This window comes from Drosophila rhopaloa, unplaced genomic scaffold (assembly GCF_018152115.1).
Source record: "Drosophila rhopaloa isolate 14029-0021.01 unplaced genomic scaffold, ASM1815211v1 contig_115, whole genome shotgun sequence".
Taxonomy (NCBI): domain Eukaryota; kingdom Metazoa; phylum Arthropoda; class Insecta; order Diptera; family Drosophilidae; genus Drosophila; species Drosophila rhopaloa.
The window spans coordinates 2,000,894-2,023,994 of NW_025334990.1; the positions used below are offsets into that span (position 1 = coordinate 2,000,894).

The 23,101-nt window shown below is 42.2% G+C and overlaps 1 protein-coding gene across 2 annotated transcripts in view; it reads left to right on the forward strand.

The window, feature by feature from the left end:
• Nucleotides 1–20,232, forward strand: part of LOC108037015 (pneumococcal serine-rich repeat protein) — a 52,547-nt gene extending 32,315 nt beyond the window's left edge. Inside the window, exons 3-15 of one of the 2 annotated variants that reach the window (XM_044456538.1) lie at nucleotides 641–1,209; nucleotides 2,216–2,348; nucleotides 2,473–2,678; nucleotides 3,388–4,839; nucleotides 12,162–12,472; nucleotides 13,347–13,448; nucleotides 13,516–13,782; nucleotides 14,732–14,826; nucleotides 17,030–17,121; nucleotides 17,760–17,952; nucleotides 19,480–19,615; nucleotides 19,682–19,822; nucleotides 19,893–20,232. In XM_044456538.1, coding sequence (XP_044312473.1) covers nucleotides 641–1,209; nucleotides 2,216–2,348; nucleotides 2,473–2,678; nucleotides 3,388–4,839; nucleotides 12,162–12,472; nucleotides 13,347–13,448; nucleotides 13,516–13,782; nucleotides 14,732–14,826; nucleotides 17,030–17,121; nucleotides 17,760–17,952; nucleotides 19,480–19,615; nucleotides 19,682–19,822; nucleotides 19,893–20,010 — 3,815 coding nt within the window. In that variant the 3' untranslated portion in view covers nucleotides 20,011–20,232. Of the gene's footprint in view, nucleotides 1–640; nucleotides 1,210–2,215; nucleotides 2,349–2,472; nucleotides 2,679–3,387; nucleotides 4,840–6,143; nucleotides 6,432–12,161; nucleotides 12,473–13,346; nucleotides 13,449–13,515; nucleotides 13,783–14,731; nucleotides 14,827–17,029; nucleotides 17,122–17,759; nucleotides 17,953–19,479; nucleotides 19,616–19,681; nucleotides 19,823–19,892 lie in introns of those variants that run through there. The other variant, XM_044456539.1, reaches the window with a different exon arrangement.
• The last annotated feature ends 2,869 nt before the right edge of the window (nucleotides 20,233–23,101 follow it).

Genomic DNA, 23,101 nt, shown 5'->3' on the forward strand with positions numbered 1-23,101 from the left:
ACTTAATGGCGCAACATGTGAGCCACCGGCGAATGAGGTGCCCGTGTCACGCTATAGTCCATCGATTTTATTTGTTGATTTAGGAGCAGACCACCAATGCTGGTCAGGAGGTGGCGTTCCCTGCTACGACCAAATCAAGGGAGTCGGTTGCCTTTGAAGTGCATATTTCTAACCCCTACAAATAATTCATGGTATTACCTTTAACTTAAAATTGTCATTTTGATTTAAAAGCTCTTGAAGTTAGCTTTAAATAAAATTGGTAGATACTTGAATTAACTCATTTAATAAAGTCTTGCCAAGACCTTTGACCTAAAATATATAAAACTGAATTTCTAACTAGATTAAAGGAATTAATTTGTTTGAGTATGTGCATATAATTTTAATTTAATAGTCTAGTTTCATTCCCAAATTAGAAATATGTTATTCAAAATGGTATGCGTTTGTTTTGTATATTTGTTGGTTATGAGTTCATGAGTTCAAAAAAACAATTTCATTTTCATTTGTGATGCGATACCAACCTATTCCGAGCAACCACAATGCAAAACCGCAGGCTCAAAATGTTAGGGCTCTAGGAAACCGCAACTGTTTCTGAATGTACATAAACGACTTGTCTTTGGATCTGCTTTTTCATATCCCGCAGCCATGACGGCATCTCTTGCTCATGCCGCACAGGGTAACCACAACAACAACAGCAGCAGAACCAACTCCAATTCCGGAAAGCCCAAGCCACCGGCTGGATATATGAGCACCCGATCGGCGGCGATGATGGCCTTGGCTTTGGGTCAGCCATCCGGCGGAAGAAGCGACCAACCTCAGACCGCATCCCAGTCCCAATCGCAGTCCCCGCATCCCGGTGCCCGAAGGATCTCGAATGCCTCGTCCTTGCCCTGCAACGTGTCCAGATCGAAGCCATCCACTCCCACGGCGACCAGGGCGGCGGCTCAGCTAAACGGATCCAGTGTCTTCTCCGGCGGAAGCAACTCCAGTGGCTCCGACAACGACGGATTCAGTACGTCCGGCTCGTCGGCGGCCACAGCTCTTCGGCGACTGTACTTCAAGAGCGGACGCAGCATCAAGAACAAGATCAACGCCTCGACAACTTCGGCGACTCCGATGAATGGACTTCCCTTGAATCCCGTGTCCAGTGCTTATCACAACTCCGTGGGTGGACCCATGCACAACATGACGACTGCAGGTGGAGTCCCGAAGGTAAGTAAAACAAGAGAGAACGCTATAGTCGAGTGCCCCGACTATCAGATACCCGTTACTCAGGTAAAGGGAGTGCGAGGGAGATGGAGACAGAAACTTTGATCACGCATAACTTTTTAACGAATGGTCCGATTTGAAAAATTTCTTCTACATTTCGATAGGTATTGATAAACACAATAAAACTGCATTTTTACTTTTCCGAAATATTTAAATTTTTAAAATCGTATATAAGCTATTGTGGGCGTTAAAGAGGGCGTGGCACCTTTTTGAAACAAACTTGCGCTGCGTAGGAACTCCTAGAATCTGCATGCAAAATGCCAATCTTCTAGCTTTTATAGTTTCCGAGATCTCAGCGTTCATACGGACAGACAGACAGACGGACAGACAGACGGACAGACGGACAGACGGACAGACGGACATGGCTATATCGACTCGGCTAGTGACCCTGATCAAGAATATATATACTTTATAGGGTCGGAAACGCTTCCTTCTAGCTGTTACATACTTTTGCACGAATACAATATACCCTTTTACTCTACGAGTAACGGGTATAATTAAATGGTAATATATTCAAAATAGAACAATAAATACCTTAAGACTAGGTCAGTTTGGAATCTGGGTATTGGTGATTTAATAAATGTGTATTTTCTTTCACTTATTGTATTTTAAAGTGTCCAAAAGGCTTTTATTTTAAATTTAAAAGCCTTGATTCTTAAAATATTTTTAAAACAAATAATGACTTGGCCAGATGTAAAAAAAATTGATTTCTAATAACAAGTTTCCGTTAAGATGTAATGTTCAATCATTTTAAGAGCATTAATATTTAGTTGGTAAATTTGAGTTTTTCAAGAATCCAAAAATGATTATGAGAAGAACTTGGAAGGGGAATACCATTTACAACCCCTTTTAAAGCCCAAAAGTATTATATTAAAAATGTATGTTTTAGACCGGTCATTAAATGACGAACTGGGCAGACCTTAAGTAACAATGTTTGCTTCCGTTGCAGCTGGTGGTGATGGGAACCTCGTCGGCCTCCATTCCGGACACCACCATCAACACGTCCACGGACTCGGCCTGCACGCTCATCACGAATGTGACCCACACGGATACCTCCGAGACGTGCGACTCCCTGGACCTGGGTAAGAACATACTTCCTGATTTGATTGCTTGATTGATGTCCTCGCGGAGCCGCATTAATTAATCAACTAACTAATCAATCTGGTCCGCGCCTTCTGCTATCCCTTGTTTCGTTGCTTCTTCAAGGTGACAACTCGGGTCCCAGCGAGCCGCTTTTCAGTTCGCTGGAGGAGCCGCTCCTCACCGCCGTCCACATCGATTCGGAGCACGAGGGATTCGGAAGCATGGGAGGAGGCGGAGGTGCCAATGGACGCAGAGCCACTGAGCTGGAACTAACGAGCTGTTCGAGGTATCCGCCCAGGCCCGACATGAATCTGCAGGACAGCGTCGAGGTACGAAACGGAATTAAAATCCGGATTAAATCCGCTTGTCCGACAACCACTCCCCTCACTGAAGCATGTGATTATTTACCTCGTATTGTGCTCTGAAGTTTCTGAAAAAAGCCTGAAATGGGTCTTTTCTGCTTTTCAAACCTTGAAATCCCGCTTATTCTTAAAATTTAATATTAGGCCCTTGTCACAACTTGGGGTTGTAATAAACATAAAAAACTGCTTTCAGGAGAAATGATAAGTTTAAATTTAGTGGAAATTTTAATTTACCCTTGTACATTTACATTTAACTTATTTTTATTATTCTCAAAATATTAGTAGTCAACGGCTCCGACTTATTCAAAATAAAGTTGCAATAAATGAATAGTATTTTATTTAATTGTGTATTGTATTTAATTAAAAATATTATTCTGTCTTTACCCCTATCTAACACAGTTCTGAAAATGTTCTAAGCCCAAAAGAACAAATGAACATACAATATTAAGAAAAATTTGCTTTTAAAATGATTCATTTTGGTTTGTGAAGCTTTGTACGTGAACATTTATTAAATTTACAAACAACAATTTTCTGCACTTTACTCCATTTCCTGGCAAAGCCAGGAGTAATAAACTTTGTTATTCAATTATTTATTATTTGAGCGCAACATTTGCCTTATGGTGCAACCTATAAATTCTTACAACATTTGCCGTTATTTCACCCCTTTGCCTTGCAGAGCCAGGAGTCCTGTTTATCCATCCTGACCGGCGAGCCGTCTTCCACCACCCCACTGCTCTCCTCGCAGCGGCGCCACACGGCGGGCGGTCATTCGCGGGGCAGCCAGCGGGAGCGGAGGGAGCGGGAGCCCAGCACGGCTCCACCGCCGACTCGAGTCCGGGAGCACTTCACCTTCGATCCCCCGCAGTCACCCAAGTCGGCGCGCAGCTGCGAAAAGTCGGCCAGCCACTTTCCTTTCAAAAGCTATGGTAATGAGACGGCAAAGGACGCGGGAGCAGTCGGATCTGGAGCAGGAGGCGGAGGAGGAGGAGGACCAGGATCCGGGGGTGGGGGCAATGGCATCGTTGCCGCCAGCGAGGGCGACGAGGAGGATGACGAGCGCAGCGGCGAGAGTGTGGGCAATCGCAGCAAGAAGCTGCGACCCCGGGAGCGTGACCCCAACCACATCTCGCCCAGCGTGTCGCCGTCGCACAGTCGCCGGGCAAGTCCGAAGCGGGAGAAGCGCCGGACCACACCCATTGCCTCCACGGGCGCCATAGCCAAGGTCAGCTCGGCGCCGCCCACAATGAAGGAGGCCAATTTCTTTGGGAGTTCCGTGAAGCAAAAGCAGCGGCAATCGCAGAACATTCCACCCCACCAGCTCTCCCCATCCTCCCAGCAGCGGAAGTACTCCTCCAGTTCCTCCAGCGGAAGCAGTGAACGCTGCTTGAGAGAGGCCACCGGACCCGGGACCATGTTTCCCTTCGATCGGGAGGCTCTGGACTACGAGCGCATCCAGCGGGAGTGCTTTGCCCCGAGTTCGACGACGGCCAGTAACAGCAGCGATTCGGAGGCGGAAAACTGTTCCGTCTATGAAAGGAAGTCCGGAGCAGACATTTTCCAGCAGTACTCGCGACTGAGCCACCAGGAGCAACTGCAGCAGCACTACCAGGAGCAGCAGCGGGACTGGGAGCGGGATCGCCCGCCCTCGCGCAAGAATTCCAAGCGCATCCGGCCGGACTCGGTGATCCACACGACCATCCGGGAGAACCAGCAGTACGTGCCGCAGTCGGACGCCTTCTATCCCCAGGCCAAGTCCTCCTCCTCGCCCAGCGATCACTCCTACGCCGAGCTGAACAAGTTCGAGGACATCGCCAGCAAGTTCGAGCAGATCCCACCCAAGCACGGATCCATGTCCGGATCGGTGTCCGGCTCCCTGTTGAATCTGCACCACATGATGCCCAGTCCAGGCAGCGAGTCCGCTGTCAGTCCCACGGACTCCGCTCGCAGGCGATCCTTCAAGAGCAAGCAGCGGCAGCAGCAGCAGAAGGAGGAGCACTTCTACATCCAGGCGGAGGATCGGAGCGGGTCAGGAGTTGGCAGTGGGAGCGGGCCCATCAACGTGACCGCCAATCCGCTGGAGTCGGCCGCCGTCTGCAAACAACCACGAGCCACCATCGTCGTCCAGCAGGTGAGTACAGTTAAGGGTTGAATACTTGCAATCATAGTCCACTGCACCGATAATTGATCATATTTGAACAATATCCTGGATCGATTACACTTATCACATATTTATGTTGGTTACCAAGCAAAATCTGGAATAAAATAAATGCATTACGTTCTATTAATAGCTCACATTTTTATACCCTTGCAGAGGGTATTATAATTTTGGTCAAAAGTGTGCAACGCAGTGAAGGAGACATCTCCGACCCTTAAAGTATATATGTATATTCTTGATCAGGATCACCTCCTGAGTTGATATAGCCATGTCCGTCTGTCCGTCTGTCTGTTTCTACGCAAACTAGTCTCTCAGTTTTAAAGATATCGAATTGAAACTTTGCACACACCCTTTTTTTCTTTGCACGTAGTATATAAGTCGGAACGGCCGACTATATCCTATAGCTGCCATACAACTGATTGATCGGAAATGCCATAACTTTGATGTTTGTAAAGTAAGGAAGTTAAGATTTTCTGTGGGGTTTAGTTTTGGCCAATCAATCTGACCTACCGAATCTCATGAGAATCGGCCGACTTTATCCTATAGCTGCCATATAACTGAACGATTGAAAATACCATAACTTGGGTGTTTTTAAAGTTAAGAAGTTGGGATTTTTATGAGTATTAAGAATGCTCTGCTGATTAAAAAATCCATCAAAAAGATATTCATCTTAAATTATCAAATTTTAAACTAATAGAAAAAGGAATAGGAAACTTTTTTTAAACTGCAATCTTGAATCACCTTTTATTTCAAGAGATTTTGTAATACAATTTTTATAAAAAATTAAATCGAATAGTGCAGTTTATATCATATTAATGAGCTGTTTTTCCTTAGAAATTGAAATGATCTATCGCATTTAATTTTACCTATCTAATTCTTAAAATATATTCAATAAAGCCGATTCCCTGTAAAAGGATAGTAATACCTGTATGTGTAACACCATTTCCCTAGAAATTCACAGTTGTAAAGATAATGAATTATCATTGATTTATGGGCAGGTTCTATTGATATTGTCTTCCGAGAGCACACATCTGGGGGGCATATATCTAGATAACGGAAGCTCTCTTTGTCCATCTCTCCAGCTTCGATTTGCTCCCTTGTGGGGGTCTCCAATCCCGCTCTCCGTGTCTCCCGCATATATCGTACCGCTTTGTCAGTGCTCTGGCCGTTCTCACACCCTCTCCCACTTTTCTCTTTCTCTCGCTCTCTCTGTCTGCGATTTCACAGCTAATAAAAAGGGGCACGCAATGCCGATCTCGTCAGTTATAGAGAGCAATCCGAAAGCAAAGCATCGCCAATTAGGAAACGGAATCGCGAAGAATCCGTCAGATACAGATACAAGTACCGTTTATTACAGATCGTGTTGTTAAGTGCCAACCTGTTAGTGCTCGCTATGTAAACGCGGTGTCTTGAGGACAGATAAAAAGATACAATAAGGATACTATATCCACTCAAGCAATTGACACATCAATTTCGTTTAAAAGTCTATAAATCCGGTGAAGCAGTAAAACATGGCGCCCTTTTACAAGCGCATCTGCCGCAGTCTCTCAAAGCGATACAAGGAGGTAACTATAGCCCCTTTCGACTCGCGGTACATCCCACAAATCTTACAACTATAGGCCCTTTTGCCTGGGCGACATTCCACAAATCCCCGTCCCGTCCGCTTGATTGATTTCGCTAATGAGCCAACAACCAGCCGGGGGCTTGAATAAGCCTCCATAGTTAGATAAGATACCAAGTTGATGCCTTGATCCATCGAACAACCGATATGCGAGATTTATCGACTAACGGTGACGTCAATTTGGCCATAAATTTTCACTCCGCTCCGCTCTGCTTGAGTTCGAGATAGTGGTTATGGATTAATTCCTGCCTGGATCGGAATTCGGGTAGCTTGTTATCGGGGGAACACCCACCCATGGCTCTCAATATTGCGCCACAATCGCCGCTTTAGTGAATGAGTTTCTGACCCACAATGAATTTGTCGTAAATAATTAAAATGTTGCAACTGACAGGGAAATATGGGGGTATTCTTTATTATTATTCCGTACATCTCGCAGATGACAGCTGTCAAAATAAACTACCACAACAGAGAGCGATGCGAGGGACCCAGTTGCCCAGTTTATAGAGTCCAAGCATCGGTCCAGTGCCAGATCGCAGGTTGTTTTCGCCTTATTTATTTACTTGCTCAAATCGGATCATAAAAACATAAAAGCAAAGGCCGCCGCAGCAAAGGGGGCGGGGACTTGTCATAGACCCAGACACAGATATAGACGCTGGTCGAGTATATTTAACGATTTCATTGTAATCGGCAGTGAGTTAGCATTTCATTCTTCGAACTTTTGCCCATGATGCATAAAGAGATAATGGCCGGGGGAGATGGAGAAATGCATATATGTAGATTCAGATACAGATTCAGATAGATTATAGATGTTCGGCGCGAAGGCATTTCCTGGTGAGCAAATAACAACAATAACCATACAAACGTATATGTATACGGTACACAGGGTGGAGGAAATTATAATGCGGCGTACGCTTGAATTTCCATCCATAACAAGCCAAAAGAAATGACGTCCGGAGCGGAGATTTTCCAAGTAACCAAGCGGGGGAGCATCCTCCTTTATTTAGTGCCCCAACCTTCAATCAGGTGTAAAGTGTAATTGTTTCTCGCGCAGATCGATTGCCTCAATAAGTTTCGGGATTCGGGGTGAGCGTGTGTGGGCATCGATACGTATAAATCTACATAAATTGCAGGCGACCTAGCGATACCTGGCGATTTATCTACCATTTTTCCCCCACCAACCACTCACCTTGGTCGCTTCTTTGGCGAATTATTAGCAGGCACGCACTTCGTTGCGAGTGCAGCCTTGTGGATGGCTGGTGGTGGCGTTTGGAGGTTGTCCAATACCCCAGTACTGCCCCATTACGCCCCCATCACTCCCCCATTATGCCAATTCCACCTTCAAAGTAAACATCGGCAGAAACGCAAACATGTTTCCAGTTTTTCCTATTGTCGGTTGTTTCCTATTGATTTTACATTGAGTGGTCGAATGGTTTCCTTTGATTGCAGGCAAATGTGTGAGAGAATGCATTTGCCTGGTTCGCCTTGACTAGAACGCTTAAGGTCTATCCGGCACACTAGTTTTCATTGTGTGTGTCCTTGCTGGCTTTTTCCCCAGACCCTTAAACGGTAAATCTGCTCAGCTGTGCCCCATAATTAACCCAATCAAAGGAAAACACGAGCTAAAGACTCGAAATACTAATTAGCCATTATTTGTATCACCGAAATACACACATTTATTGGCCATTATTCCGACGCCTCAACCTTCAAAGGTCAGTTTCCCGAACATTTCTTGCCACTTTTACTTAGCGCCGCGGCCATTCACTCTTTTAGTTGGGCAAAACGGCAGAATTCGCCGATCATTGATACATGATAAATGGCCAAAACGGTTATTGACTCTGCCAGGGCCACAAAATCCACCGTGGCTAATTATAACGCGGGAATGGCCAAACATTCGCCAGAGTTCAGTGTCTAGGGTTGTGGTCAGGGACTCGATTAGGTGCACCTCAACCTTAGCCAAGCGATTTGAACCCGCCAATTGGCCGACCTGAACTTTCCTCCCAGCTGGACGCTGCGTATGCTTGATAATTGCCAACGGGCCGGCTACTTAATTCGGCCACTTGATACTCCCCCGCTGCTATTTGCTTTTTCAGAACCGCTTTCCCCTTTTGAGGGCACTGTGTCTCTGGGCAGCTTCAGTAGGCCGTTATGCCGTTCTGCCCGAGGCCAATTGCCTTATAAAGTGACATTAATTAGTTGATTTATTAACTGCCTCCGCACCTGGGCCAGTTTCCTCCGCCTTTGATGGCGAATTCATTGACCCCATTCGGTTTGGCGAAGGCTACTGCTGCATTTGCTGCAGCCACAGCTGCATCTACACTTTCTGCAGCGGAGCCATAAATAAACCTTTGCTATAAATAAACACGTACAAGGAGATATAGATATGTGAGCGTTCTGCTCTTGTTATTGTGCATATGCCACACATACCGAAAGTAATCGTTCGCGGAAACATTTCCCAGCAACGCGAATAGTTTGCTGCAGGTTATTTACCTGCAACCGAGATGCTGCACTTTGCACTTTTCCGCTCAGCCGTCAGATGCGTGAACAATTTGAGGAAAAATCCCCTAACCAGAAGAAATGGCTTTGTTCCAGCGAAGAGGGGTCCATCAAATGCCAGACACTTTTATCCCAACATCATGATTAGTGTGTGCGGCGAGGAAATTATTGTGTTTGGAATATCACAATTTAAACAGCGCCTGCCGACGAGTAATGGTATGTTTTCCTTTCGCCCCAGTACAAATCGCTGGGTCGGCCCCCCAACAGGTTTTCCGAGTTCCCGGAGTACGGTTTTTATTTTTAATATTCGTGCCGCATGAAAATAGTCAGAAAACATGGCCACCCCGACCGCTGATTCTTTTGGCGGATTTCACAGGCGATTGAACACAGAACGGCGTAAAAATGAAACAAAAACATGAAAAGTGATTTGCATGCATGGCGCTCGCACGGATCGAGCCGTGTGCGAGATTATTTTGAATACATATTTAGCAAACTAAATGTATTTTTAAACGATGCAAACATTGGAGGGGGGTGAACTCGGGCTAAGGCAAATCGATCGGGTGTGAAATGAGTGCTGGCAGCTCCTGTAATATGAATTAAAATTTATGCGGACATTCCGCATGGCTGAGATTGAGCCTGCACTCGATTCTGTTTTCAGTTTGCATTTTCCATAAACACAACAAAATCTAATTGCATACCAATCTGTTCTTTTGTTTCTGGTTTTCTCCGTTTGCCATTCTGAATTCTCGATTAATTCAAGCAAATCTCGCATTGATTCCTGCCACTCTGCACGTATACCTCTTCTTTGACAATCCTATTTTTTCGAAATAGATTTTTCTCGCTTTCACTCGATTTGAATTCCCAACATTTTATTTGCCTGTTTTTCGGGGAGTGCTATACATTTTCCTAACACCTCGAGTCGGTTTGCTTTTTAATGGCCAATTCCTATGCGTTTGAATACACAAATGCGCTGCGTAGTACTATCCAGCACCAGCATGGAATCTCTGAGAAAGTTATTTATGAAAAGTTGATGAAAATGTGAATATCACTTGCGGTTACCCATTGAAGTTTCAAAAGCAAAGTATTATTTTTAAAACTTTATTTAGAATATAATAATATAATGTCTTAACATCAATTTAAGTACATTACTCCAACTAAAAAATAATTACCTGTGAGAGTCTTTTAATTCTTTATGTCAAATAATAAGAATTTATTTCAAATATTTAAAAACATCTGATTTTATTTTTTACAATTTCTAAATTGTAATCCATATTTATTTTAGCACAGTTATTTTATTACAAAGCTAACCTTATTGTCTGAATGATAACTTAGTAGTAGTTATAAAGGGTACTTTGTACACACGAATCTAGGTGACAGTTCTGCAGTTTTGCAACATTACACTGTAGCACACAACAAACCACACTTTACATTGTGAAGGCCAAATATTCTGTCTTCCTTTAATACAGTGAAGAGGTTAACAAAAAGTTTAGGAAAATGGCTGAGATGAATAATATACCAAGCAACCGTTTTCCTCCAAACGGTACCGTAGAAGTTCTGTTTTTTATCGCACTTCTTCCTCGCTTTTTTGGGAACTCTGGGGTGTATGTGGCAACTTTTTTCCCCAATGCAATGTGCTGCTAAAAATAATCGTACAAAAAAAGAACCGACGCACCAAGCGATGCAAGAAAACTATTTTCAGCGTTTGTGTAATGGGGAAAATGGGAAATGGCAGCCAAGATGAAAAAAAGAGCAGCGTCACAGCAGCGTGTCCAAAGCAATATTACTCATACGCCGCGTGTAACGCGTCATTGCTTGTGCTTTGGATGTTGGAGACTTTCTTGCTGGTTTCGTCATCAGTGAAAGTGTCGCCTCCCCTTTCGGCGCCATCGAATTGCTCCCTTGGGCGGAATTAGCCAAAAAGTTTCTCTGGTGGCCACTTGAACTATTTGATTCGCATGTGGGAACGCATAAATAGGAGGAGCTGCAAATCGAGACGCTTTGGTGGGCGGAATCATTAGGGCCTCTCACACACATTCGCACATTATTAATTAGCGCTCGGGTGAGATGCAGGCCAACTTTTTTTTTTCTTTTTTCCCCACTGTCATGCCTGCCAATAAAATACACAAATTAATTTGGGCATTTGCTGAATAAATATATGTGTGTTCTCAGGTAAATTTTTGCTAGTGTTGGTGTAATTTATGGTCCAGGCCATTCTGCCTGCGTAAATTCTTGGTAATTTAACGTTGCCGACAGTCATTTGTTTTCGCCCAGACTGATAAATTTAAAGCTCAACTTTGATAGCGTTTTATTTATGCCAAAACAGAATTGGATATGCTGGTTTTTTGTTTTGAAAAGTGCATTCGTAATTACCATTGTTATAGTGTTTAGTTGTCTCAAGGCAAAGAATAATTCGATATATTCCAACCGATTGAGTTTCTTTGTTAAGACTTTAGTAGAATTTCCAAACAAATTGAAATTCAAATATATTAAACGGATATAAATACTCATAAAATAGCTTATGTAAATAGCTTTCTGCTTGCCAAATTGTTCAAGTGGTGACTTAATACTTAGTACAAATTTCAAATCATATTTAACTATTCTGAATATAGCTTTGAAACCAACTTGGGCTTGCAAAAGCCGATTTAGATGTTTTGTTAATAATTAAGGCCAATTTCCATCAGTGAAATGAGCCCCTAGCAGGAGCTTATTAGGGGTATCATTAGGCTCTAATAGCTGTTAGCTAGCAAAATTCTGGTCAATAGTCCTTGGCCAGTTAACCGAAGGCAAAACATAAATTTGCGAGAACTCACCTCGACACGAATGCCGAGAAGTGTTTGAATTTGCAATTGCAGACACGCAATGCAGAGGCTTACGCCATTCTCCAGGCTTTTCCCCCGGCTGTCAGAACACCTGTTCAAGGTGTAGATAAAGCAAAAAGTTTTCAAAATCGCAATGGAAAAACCCTTGAAGGGTGTCGAATCCTTGGTCGAGGAGGGGGGGCCCAAGTATTTGTGCTACAAATTCATAAGCCCATGGAGGCAATGAATGAAGTCATCGGGGCATGAGGACTTGGTCGAGTGCTTGCGATTCAATTGAAATTGCTGCAATCCGCTTAGCAATCAACGATACCTCCGACACTTACCCTTTTCCTTTGTTTACCCTCTGCACTTTCTCCTTTCAGCCCTCGTTAAGTCTGGACAATACAGTGGAGACGCTGCTAATCAAGAACGAGGGGGACTTCATCAGCGTGGAGCAGGGCAAGGAGCTGGTGGCCCGCAAGCGCAACTCGCAGCAGCTGGCCCATCCGCCGGCGCACTTGCACCACCACCCGCAGGCCCACAACAACGCCCACGGCCACGCCCACAATCATCACCAGCAGCAACAGCAGCAGCAGCTGCAACAGCAACAACACAAGCGGGACGAGAACATGCGGCAGCTGCTGGATGTGACCAACACGCTCACCATCGAGGAGCTGCGCGATTTTGAAATGCGGTAAGTGGGTCCGCTTGCCTTTCTTCCAGTTTCCCCTGCCACCGCCCTGACCTTTGACTGATTACGTTTTATGGCCCGGCCTGAGATTTAATTTCCGATTGAATGCGAATCGATTTTCAAGACTCTCGTAAAAACGCTCGGACCAAAGCAATCAAAATTTAAATGGCCAAACGGGGCAAACGGAAAAAAACGGCGAACCGCTTTTATAGCCTTCACCTGCCAGCAGTTTTGCATTGCAATCGAATTGGGGGAAAGGAGATGGGAGAAGGCCGTGATGGTACCATAACTTATCAAATTACCCATACGACCTGTTGCCAGTGCTGCTCTATGCGAATTTATTGCGGGGGCGAATTTAGTCATATTTTAGTAAAATTCCATGCATAAATAAACATTTTTGACTTGCTCGTGGACGCATTTCCTGTATTTGATTGTCATTTTGCGATTTTAAATATTTAAAATATTCCACCAACCAAGCTGCTTTGCAATGAATTTATTTTCATTTGTTTTCGGGCGTTTCACGCAGCCTGCCACTAATTGGCCGCTTTAATTATCAATATTTTCCCCCTTTCTGACTTGCGGTTAACTCACTTCAATGCCCAAGGACACCGGCCACATGTCCTTTGGTCCTTTGGCATTCACAGTGACCAAGGACATGGCAGGTGAAGCGAGCAAAGAGGATGTTGGTGGCGCTGATGGGTAAGAAGTGCACATCTAGATCTACATTAAGCCGCTGTCAGCTGCAGTTGGGTTATGACTGGTATTTTGCTTGCTTTTCCCCTCATCTCCCGGGATGAGAAAACATGAGCTTTCATAGGGGCGTCAAATATCTGGTTTGACTTTTGGCTCTAACGATGTCATATTGTCTCGACTTCAGATATGGCTCTCCACATCACAGCCGGTCGCAATCGGTGAAGATGCCAGGCAGCAGAGCATCGGGAAGGCCGAATCAGTTGTGTCTGCCGCAGCAGAGATCCAGGTGGGTGTTTCATCTGACACGTAGTAGACACTTTTGGATTATTAATCGCCTTTTTTTCCTGACTTAGAGTGGCTTCCATGCCCAACACAGGGGTGGAGGAGGAGTACTACAGGTTGCGCCACTTCTCGATCACGGGCAAGGGCGTGGTGAACCGCGGCGACTCCCTGAAGAGCCGACGCAGTCGCTCCAACAACAGCGTGGCCAGTTCCAATTCCAGCACCGAGCACTTGACCGCCCAGCAGCAACTGTCCGCCCCCGCATCCGTGTCCGCCCGCACCTCGCTGGCCTCCAGCAGGGAGAGCAGCACATCCAATCCGGGCAACGGTCCCTACAGGTGAGTCACTACTTCACAGAGATGTCCTTAAAGCAGGGAGAATTATTAAATACATTTATAATTTTTGGTTTTTGGGTAACTTTTGCGGGATAAATCCAGTGTGGGCTTTTTTGGCAGTTGTTGTTTTCCGTTTAAAACAAAACCACTCTGTTGCCTTCTTTGGGAGCCTGATTTTATAATTTTGATTTCAGCAACAACGGCGAAAATAACCCACACAGGAATTATCCCTTACCGGCATTACCAATATTACCCTTTCAGAGGGTAATATAATTTTAGAAAATGACAGTTTTATTATATACAACCAGGAGAGTCGATATAACCATAAAACAGATATAGTAGTTTTTAATATTTTAGTTTTATTCGGTTCTAATTTATATAAATCGAACGATTAAAAAGTCTAAGAAAGTTCCGGAAATTGGATAGAAAAATGATGGAAAAATCGAAGTACATTTTCAATTTTACGGATGCTATGAGTTATGAGTTGAAAAATCAGCATTTTTGTTGCCCAAATTTGCCTTTTTTTATTGTTTAAAATTTCATTGTAGATAAATATCATTTGTGTCTAAAAATATAATGACTTCTAAAAATTGAGATAGATATACAAAGTAATCTACAATTAATAAATTTATTTGGCTACACACATTATTAATCAAAGGTGTCCATTGCTGAATAATTAAAAATAATGTGCAATCAAGACAAGCATGTTTGTTGATGGAAAATAAACATACTTTTTTATATGAATGTTTCATTTAAGTAAACAAATGATGGTTGTGTAACCTTTTTAAAACAGAGAACAATGAAAATGAAAGGACAAAAGGAATATAAGGTCATAGTATCAACATTAAAATGGCAATATGAGTCGAATTGAATTGAATTGTTTCGTTTAAATGAAGTTTTACATTATAAACAGAGTGAGTAATTCATCTCCTATTTTTGTGTACGATTCCAGGGTCCTTATGCTGGGAGGTCCTGCGGTGGGTAAGAGTTCTTTGGTCTCGCAGTTCATGACGTCGGAGTACCTGCACGCCTACGACACGAGCATCGGTGAGTTTGAATCCCCTGCCGGAGATGCTTGCATCCGGTACTTCCGGAACCCGCCTTGGTCCACCCCCCCCTACCCCTCCCCCGAGTGCACTGCATAGCCCCAGACCCGCCCCCGCCCCCAACCCGCCCCTCTGTCATCCTGTGTCTGTCTGTTAGTCGTGAGTGAGTGCTTTGGCTTTAGTTGATATTATTTCATAATTCACTTGTTGGCACTACCTCCGTTTTCCTAGTTGATGTCGTAGCTGTGTGCTGTATTATGTTGTCTTATACTTGCCATTATAATAGTTTGATTTTGTTGCTCTGTGCCGTCTGTTTGCCCCCGTATCACATGGCTTTTTATGATCCCGTGTTCGGAAAGTTTATATTTTTCAGTTGTATTGCCTTGTTTTGTTCCACTGAGTGCTGCCTTCTGTTTGGTTTCCTTTGCTTTGGGCGTTTTATGAGTGTGCCGAGCTATCGCCGCCCCGAATGGGTCAACACATATTGGCATAAAGCATAACAAACGCTGCTGCAATGAAAATAAATTCTCCTCGCTTTTGGGTTGCTGCGAATCTATGAGGCAATGGAATTGGCCAGTGAAAAATGTTTCAATTTCTGGCAGAGAGTGAATGAAAAGATTCGAATAAACATTTCTATTGGCAGAAAGGAATGAGGGAAAAAAAAATTAATAAAACAATAAAGCTTGGCAGCGAATGGAAAATTTAATAAAAATAAATTTGTCGCTTGTCGTTTATTTGGACATTGCTCGTGCAATAATGTAAGGTTTTTGGATGCGACCAATTCCATGTTCCATAGAAATAGTTAGCCCATGGTCCCCGTGTAAATGCTTATCCAACACACAAAACCTCATACCGAAATCCGCTAATGTACCATACTGTTTTATAAAGAAATGATAATTTGTTCTGTTTCTCTCCATTCCGAATATCAACCAATCATTCAACTCAATGTCTCAAACTGACCCTACAAAACTCGAAAAACTCGAAAAACAACAACCACCGAAATAACAACAACATCTCTGTACATACAACAATTAAACCGAAATCCGAAATCGTATTTGAAACCGAAAACGTGATCGTTATCAGATCTAGGCAACTGTGATATACGCATTCTAATTGAAAAAGCCGCCGACGGTAAAAGCAACCAGCAACTGAACCATATTACTAATAACCTTGTTAATTATGCTACTCCTTAATATTTATCCAAATATCTCTATACGTATAATTGAAACGCTTTTCAACTTTCCAAACAACTTAACCAAACAACAAACTAGCTAAACACCTAGTCCACAAATGCATTAGCCCTGCGATTCCCAATTGAGTTCGATTAGACGCTAGACAACCGAAACACACCTGCCCACCAGCCACGCCCCGGAAGTTAGAGCCCACGCCTCCCAAAACACACACCACCACGCCAATATATATAGTACATAATATATAGTATATAGTCCCATAGACCTCTCCAATCGATTGTCAAACGATTGCGGCCTTTGTTTCGCCTGTGATTTATGGCCAGTCGATGCGATGGGCAGCCTTGAGGACTGGCATACGATATTGAAATGATTATGCACATCACAAACAAAACACATGAAATTTAATTAATGATTCGGTCAGAAGTGCTGGGCTGCAATTATTGATTGCCACTGGGGACGGGAGACAAATAATGGTCGTGCAATATATTGAAAACTATAAATGCCACAGCCCCTCCCATACTGTTTTTAATTAAAAAAAAAAGAAATCAGAGAAGGCATTAAATGAATAATAAATGAAAAGCACTCGCTAACACAAACAAACTCACACAACTGGCCCGAGCACTTTCCGCACCACTTTTCACCCCTTTTGCCAATGAGTTTTCCGACTAGTCCATTGCACTGCATACTTGTGGGGGCCAACTTAATTTCCCATACATTAGCATACATTTCGGGGCTCTCCGGGGGCGAATCGAATATCTGTTCAATCCACGGCCTTTCATTCATCTCGGCTAATGGGAACCCAAATACTAGTCGCATGTAGAGGACGACACTTGTAGATAAACCAGATCAGACACACAACAGAAACATGCACATACTCCTTGTTTTGCACTTCCAAAAATTGATGTTGTAAATCATTTCATTGCTTGACATTTAACTTATCGAACTTGAGCTTACAATCTGCGCACTTGATAATACATCGATGCTAACCCAGACCTTCTCCTTCAATGTGTGCAGATGATGAGTCCGGCGAGAAGGCCGTTTCAGTATTACTCAGTGGCGAGGAGTCCGAGCTGATATTCATCGACCATGGATACACCGAAATGACGGTAAGTACTAAGCACTCAAATCACTAGGTGGGGTACTTAACCGGTCACATTAATGGAAACTGATTTCTTATTTATTAAACTCAAATATTGATATGTACTAAAAACATGAGTTCTAGTTCTTTCTTTATCTTAATATATAAAAAGAAATGGAAAAAGCTAAAGTAATTTAAATTAAATATGTTTTAATTTAGTTAAATATTATATATATTTATTGCCTAGTTGTCTTTTGAACGATATCTCTTTTGCAACCTTAGTTCTAAAGGTAATATTTTGATATTTAGTTTCTAGTAGTTGAATACTAAAACATTTAAATGGTTGCCTTTTCAAAATATATTTATGAAATCCGAAATGCACACTTTTAATGGCTATTCCTTTGAGAGTGCTTAGAGCAAATGGATTTTTAAACAGTGCATAGATGCTTTTAAAATACCCATTATGTGGCCTTCGGAGCCTTGCTGCTATTATTGTGACCAGTGCTATTATATGTACCTGCTCATCCGTCCGGCTCCCTGCACTTTGTCTGTGACATTTCATAATGCCATTAGCATGCACGGCCATCAACCAACCCACACTTTGGCAAAGCTCTCAACCTCACTCAATGTCACCTCGGTGTCACCTCCATGCTCCTCCATTCACAGCCGGATGAGTGCCTGACCAACTATGATCCGCACGGCTACTGCGTCATCTATTCGGCCGCGGACAGGAGCAGCTTCAGCGTGGCGGAGCAGGTGCTGCAGGTGCTCTGGACCAATCAGAACATCGCCCAGAAGGCCGTCATCCTCGTCTCGAACAAGGCGGACCTGGCCAGGAGTCGACTGGTCACCTCGGAAGGTAAGCACCCCATGAACGTAAATATGTTGGCCGGTTCGGCGAAAATCTCCCTTCATTAACACTCGAAAATGCGCTCGATTGGATCTGTTATAAATAGATAACGATATAGTTTGAGTCCGGGAGAAGGACCCTCGGCCGGGGCCAGTTGAAGAGTTTGCCCAAGCGGAAGTCATCCGGCGGTTCGCCTACGCAAACAGCCGGAGTCTTAAGTGGGGCAGATAGACCCATTCCGATGCCCCATTTAAAGGTCGCCCATTTCGGGGCTCTTTTTGTCTACTAAAGTACTTTCACTTGACTTTTATATCGGATTCCCTTTAAGACGAAGGTAACTCGGGCGCTTTCATCTAAGTAATTCAATATTTTCCGTTAAATTACGTTTGTTATTATGAAAGTGGGGGCTTTAGTGGGTGGATGGGTGGTTGGGTGGTGGGTGGCTGAAAGAAGGGTTCCCCAGTTTTGTGAGAGTAATGGCAGGGAAATTGTTTCAGCGCAAAATTGATTACATTTCGTCCCGTGTGGCATGTGTTCGTTCCGCCCAAGGTTTAAGGCCCATAAGCCTATTGTTGTAAACAGGACGACAACGCACCCCCCTCCTACGCACAATCTTGAATTTGGGTGGTGAGTTGCTGTCCACCTAATGCGTCGCCCTAATTTCATAAAGTATTTATAGAATTTTCTATGCCTCTGGCAATAATAAAATGCGCGCATTGCCCAGAAATGTCGTGATAAAAGATATATTCATAAATCTATACATTGTCACAGTGATTGGGAAAAGGACGTGTAGTGTCTGGGAAAACGAAAGACGTATGTGATGTTTGGCCTTATCTTTCCATGGTCCCAAAAAAGCTTTTGAAATTTTAATGCGTTTTCCTCGTTTTCCATTTTTACCTTTCCACTGTTGGCATATTTAATGATGTCTGCGCCATTCTAGTGCGGCACTAATTATTCAATTGGGGTAAATATTGCCCCGATGCTGGGAACTTCTGTTTGCTTTTAATTAGGCTCCAGCTCCAACTCGAATCGAAAGTCGGGAGGCTAAGAGCTTAAGTCCTTAAAGCCCGGGAAGGCCAGACCCCCTATCAAACTGTAATAAAACGAACCGAGAGGCACATACACAAATATATATACGCTCGTGTAACGTGTATCGTGTATCGGTCAACTTTCGTCACATTGTTAATAAAAATGTGAGCCTGTCATAAAATTTGCACCAGGAGGGTCACACGCATGATGTACCTCCGCACACTGCGAACTTTGATGCTTCAGATTTTACGAGTTGTGTACACAACTGTGGACACGACGTGACGAATGGGGGCAGGGATTCCCTGCATCACCAAATTGCCAACGTGTTTAGATACAAATCCGAGTCCAAGCTGAGGTTTTATGGCCAACTCAGAGTTAACTAAGCGAGGCCATTTGATTTGATTAACTGGGGTGATGGGCGGCCAACTAAGCGCGACTGAGATGCCTTTGGCCATAATTTCCACACATTTTCACTTAACCTCTCCATCGTATCTCGTTCATTTGCAGAGGGCAAGGCCATGGCGACCGCCTACGATTGTAAATTCATCGAGACCTCGGTGGGCATCAATCACAACGTGGACGAGCTGCTGGTGGGTCTGTTGTCACAGATACGCCTCAAGCTGGAGAATCCCGAAAAGTCCAGGTGGGTGAAGAGCAGCTCTTAAACTTAACTGAACCTACTTAGCAACTAATGCGTTTATTCTCGCAGGGATCTGTTCCGGAAGCGTTCGATTAGGAAGTCAAAGCGACGCGCTTGCTCGCCGCTGAATGCAGGCTGCCTGAATGCCAACACCCCGCTGGGTCCGCTGGGGGAGGCGGTGGCCACGCCCCCAGGCAGTGCCCAAAGCAGGTGAGTCACGGCCCCTGACAGGTTACCAAAATCAGCCCGTAATGCTCATTCGCCCCGTTCTCTTTTGCAGTCCCCGCAAATATCGTGGCTCAAGAACCTCCACCAGCCTGAAAGTCAAGGGTCTTCTAGGACGCGTGTGGACGCGGGACTCCAAGTCCAAGAGCTGCGAGAATCTGCATGTACTCTAAGCTAAAAGTATAATCCAAAGTATACCCCAAACGTTTCCTATAGACTATGCTATATCCTAAGCATAACTATTGCCTAAGTTACAAAACAGACTCGACAACTAACGGGGGTATTATTCCCAACTGTACATATTGTGTATAATTTTAGCTTTAATTTACGCTAGTCATTTCCCCCATTAATCATTGTATATAGTTTGTCTAAATATAAAAGAATATTATTTGTAATTGGTTTATTATGGTTTTCGTTTACTTGTAAGCATGAGTTGGGATAATTTTCAATGCTCGAATCTGTCCGGTAATGGATTAAATTAGTTACATTTTCGATTGAAAGAAGTAAAAATACAAAGGACACAAAATTAAAAAGCAATAATTTTTGGAAAAACAAATAACATTTTACCCTTGTTCATAGGCGAAGAGTTAATGATACCAATTGTACTGATTTTTTGACAATTTGGCGCTTGTCCGCCGAGTAAAACTTATTGTTAATTATATACGTGTAGTTATACATTTGTAATGGTATTGAATTGCATTTTAAAATTATATGAATATTCACACGAATGTTATTGGATTAAATGTTCAGAATTTGATTGATCGAAAGAGAACCAGAAACATATATTAGCCACATTGTGCAATTTTGCTTAAATAGTCCTAGGAATTTTGTCATAATTGTTAACCTTAACCATTTTTTTGAAGGAGCCCATCGTGCACTCACTACCGGCACGCCCTAGGTTTCTCATGTTAGTCGGGACCATTTCAAAATTAATCAAAGATAGCAGAAATACGCAAAAAACACTAGATTTACACAGAGGCTATGGTTAGGTTCACGTCGGCGTAGTTTTACATTAATTCAATATGTGATTTTACACATGGTCCACAAAATCGAGAGCAAAAGCAAAACCATTTTGTTATTGTGTGTGCTGCGACCTGCTCTATCAAATATTGCGGTCGGATGGGGAGTTTTGATATTTTTAACTATGAATGTCAACACTAGTAGCTTAGTGCCACCACACACCCATTCCATTCGCCTTCGGGCAGTACTAATCTAGATGTCCACTAAATGTATTATAGATGTCCATTAAGTATTATAATCACCAACAATTGCAGCACAATGGAATTAAACGGAGTGGTGTTCTGAAAAATATCAAAGCATGGAAGTATTTGGAACATTGGAGGAACTTTAAAAAATACGTGCATCCTTACATATTTGTAGTATAACCAATCTATACCACATAGTTAAAATATAGCTGTAACTGCATTTTTGTCCAGAATTCTGTGTACTAATCTCGCTCAACATCAACAAATGAATTCGAGCCGAAAACTATATAGGACAGTGATAGAACACACTCGATTTGCACAGATTGTACAACACTTTATATAAGGAGAAGCAAAAGTCAGCCATAAATGTAAGCAGTGGCATCTAAAGAAAAGTTATTATTTGAATGCATGTTTCGATTTTCTAGCTCCGATATTATATGTCTAATGAGTGTATATTAAATGTGAAAAGTTCAATTTATCCGTTTGATAAACCGTGTTTTATTTAAAGGGTTGTAACCAAGTCTGGAATTTATTTTTCTTCAATTTTATTTAATTTCAGAAAAATGTTTCATGCAAATACCACATGAACAGGAATTGGTGTTTTACTAAGTTTTATTTTGGCAAAAGTAATATTAAATTAAAACTATGGTCTTTAAATTAGCTAAATGGCTGACTTGAATTTTCGTTTAGTAACAAACTCGTTAACAGTTTATAGAAATTGTTAGCTAACAAATCGATGTTTCTTCTCTACTAATGGATATGTTGTTGTGGGCACTTCCTATCGAATCACTACTAGCATTCGGTTGGGGGTCTAAATAAGCATATGAAAATATGTGATGCTTGTTAAGGTAATATGTTGATACAAGTAAACTAAGCTTAACTTATAGGCTTATATTATATAAATAAATAAATTTAATTTATATTTGAAATGCGCGCCATGTCACTTATTTTTTCAAGACTACAGAACGGTCACACTTTAACGGTTAGTTATTCCCGTTAGCTAGTACCTTCACAGGTATCGGATAGTTATTTTACATGTAGCGGATACACACCCTCCGAAGCTAGCAGGTACACCTTCCTCATTTAGCGTGTTCAGCCACCATTTCTTTTATCTAAAAAACTGTTATATATACATTTATATTGTTATTATTTTTAAAATATTACGATAATTCAAAAAAAGGAAAAATGTTGCAAATAACTTTATTTTTACGTTAATTCAAAGGTGCCAATTGTTTGTAATAATTCTTCCGATTTATATGCATTTTAAAATGTATATCTGCAATCGTGGACAATCACTATATCTAGAGTTCTATAAGTATGTATATGTTAAAAAGCGATGTAAAGCTGATTTGCAAACACATTTTTCGTTTCAAAAACGAAATTGTGAGCTCAAGAATCAAACTGATAAATTGTAAAACAAAAAAAAAACAATAATATAAAATAAAATACTCCTCGGTAAAATGAAGAAAGTCGTAAATTTACACAAAATTATTTATTCATATTGGTTTACCCATGTGTGTTCTTAGAATAAACATTCCTAATAATGATGAGCCGGATTTATAAAATGGACATATACTCAGAAAACCTTTACAACCCAATTAAATTCGCATAAATATTGTAATTATTATAAGATATTAGTAAATCGTACATGACAAAGACACGCGAAAATAAAACTCTCACTCGCCCTTATGGTTGGCAATAAGTTGATTATAAACCAAGACAATGATAAAACGGACCAATAAGTTGTATACTTGCAATTTTACCGAAATTACAAAACATTCCTGAGCTAAAAGCTATAGGTGAAACATCCAAAAGATTTTAGACCTTGATCTTGTAATTAATTAAAGCTAAGGAATGTGTTTAAATATTAATTACAAGGTAAAAAATGATATTTGTATATTTTGCTAATTTTTGATTTCTAAACTTTCAGATTCCCTTTGAAGTTTTTTGAAAGTTCCGCGTCTTGCGGCTGTTAAAAAACATTATCGATAATTGCCTATATATTCGTCGCATTCCAATATACTAAAAAAAACCTTCGTTACATTCCTATATGGTACGG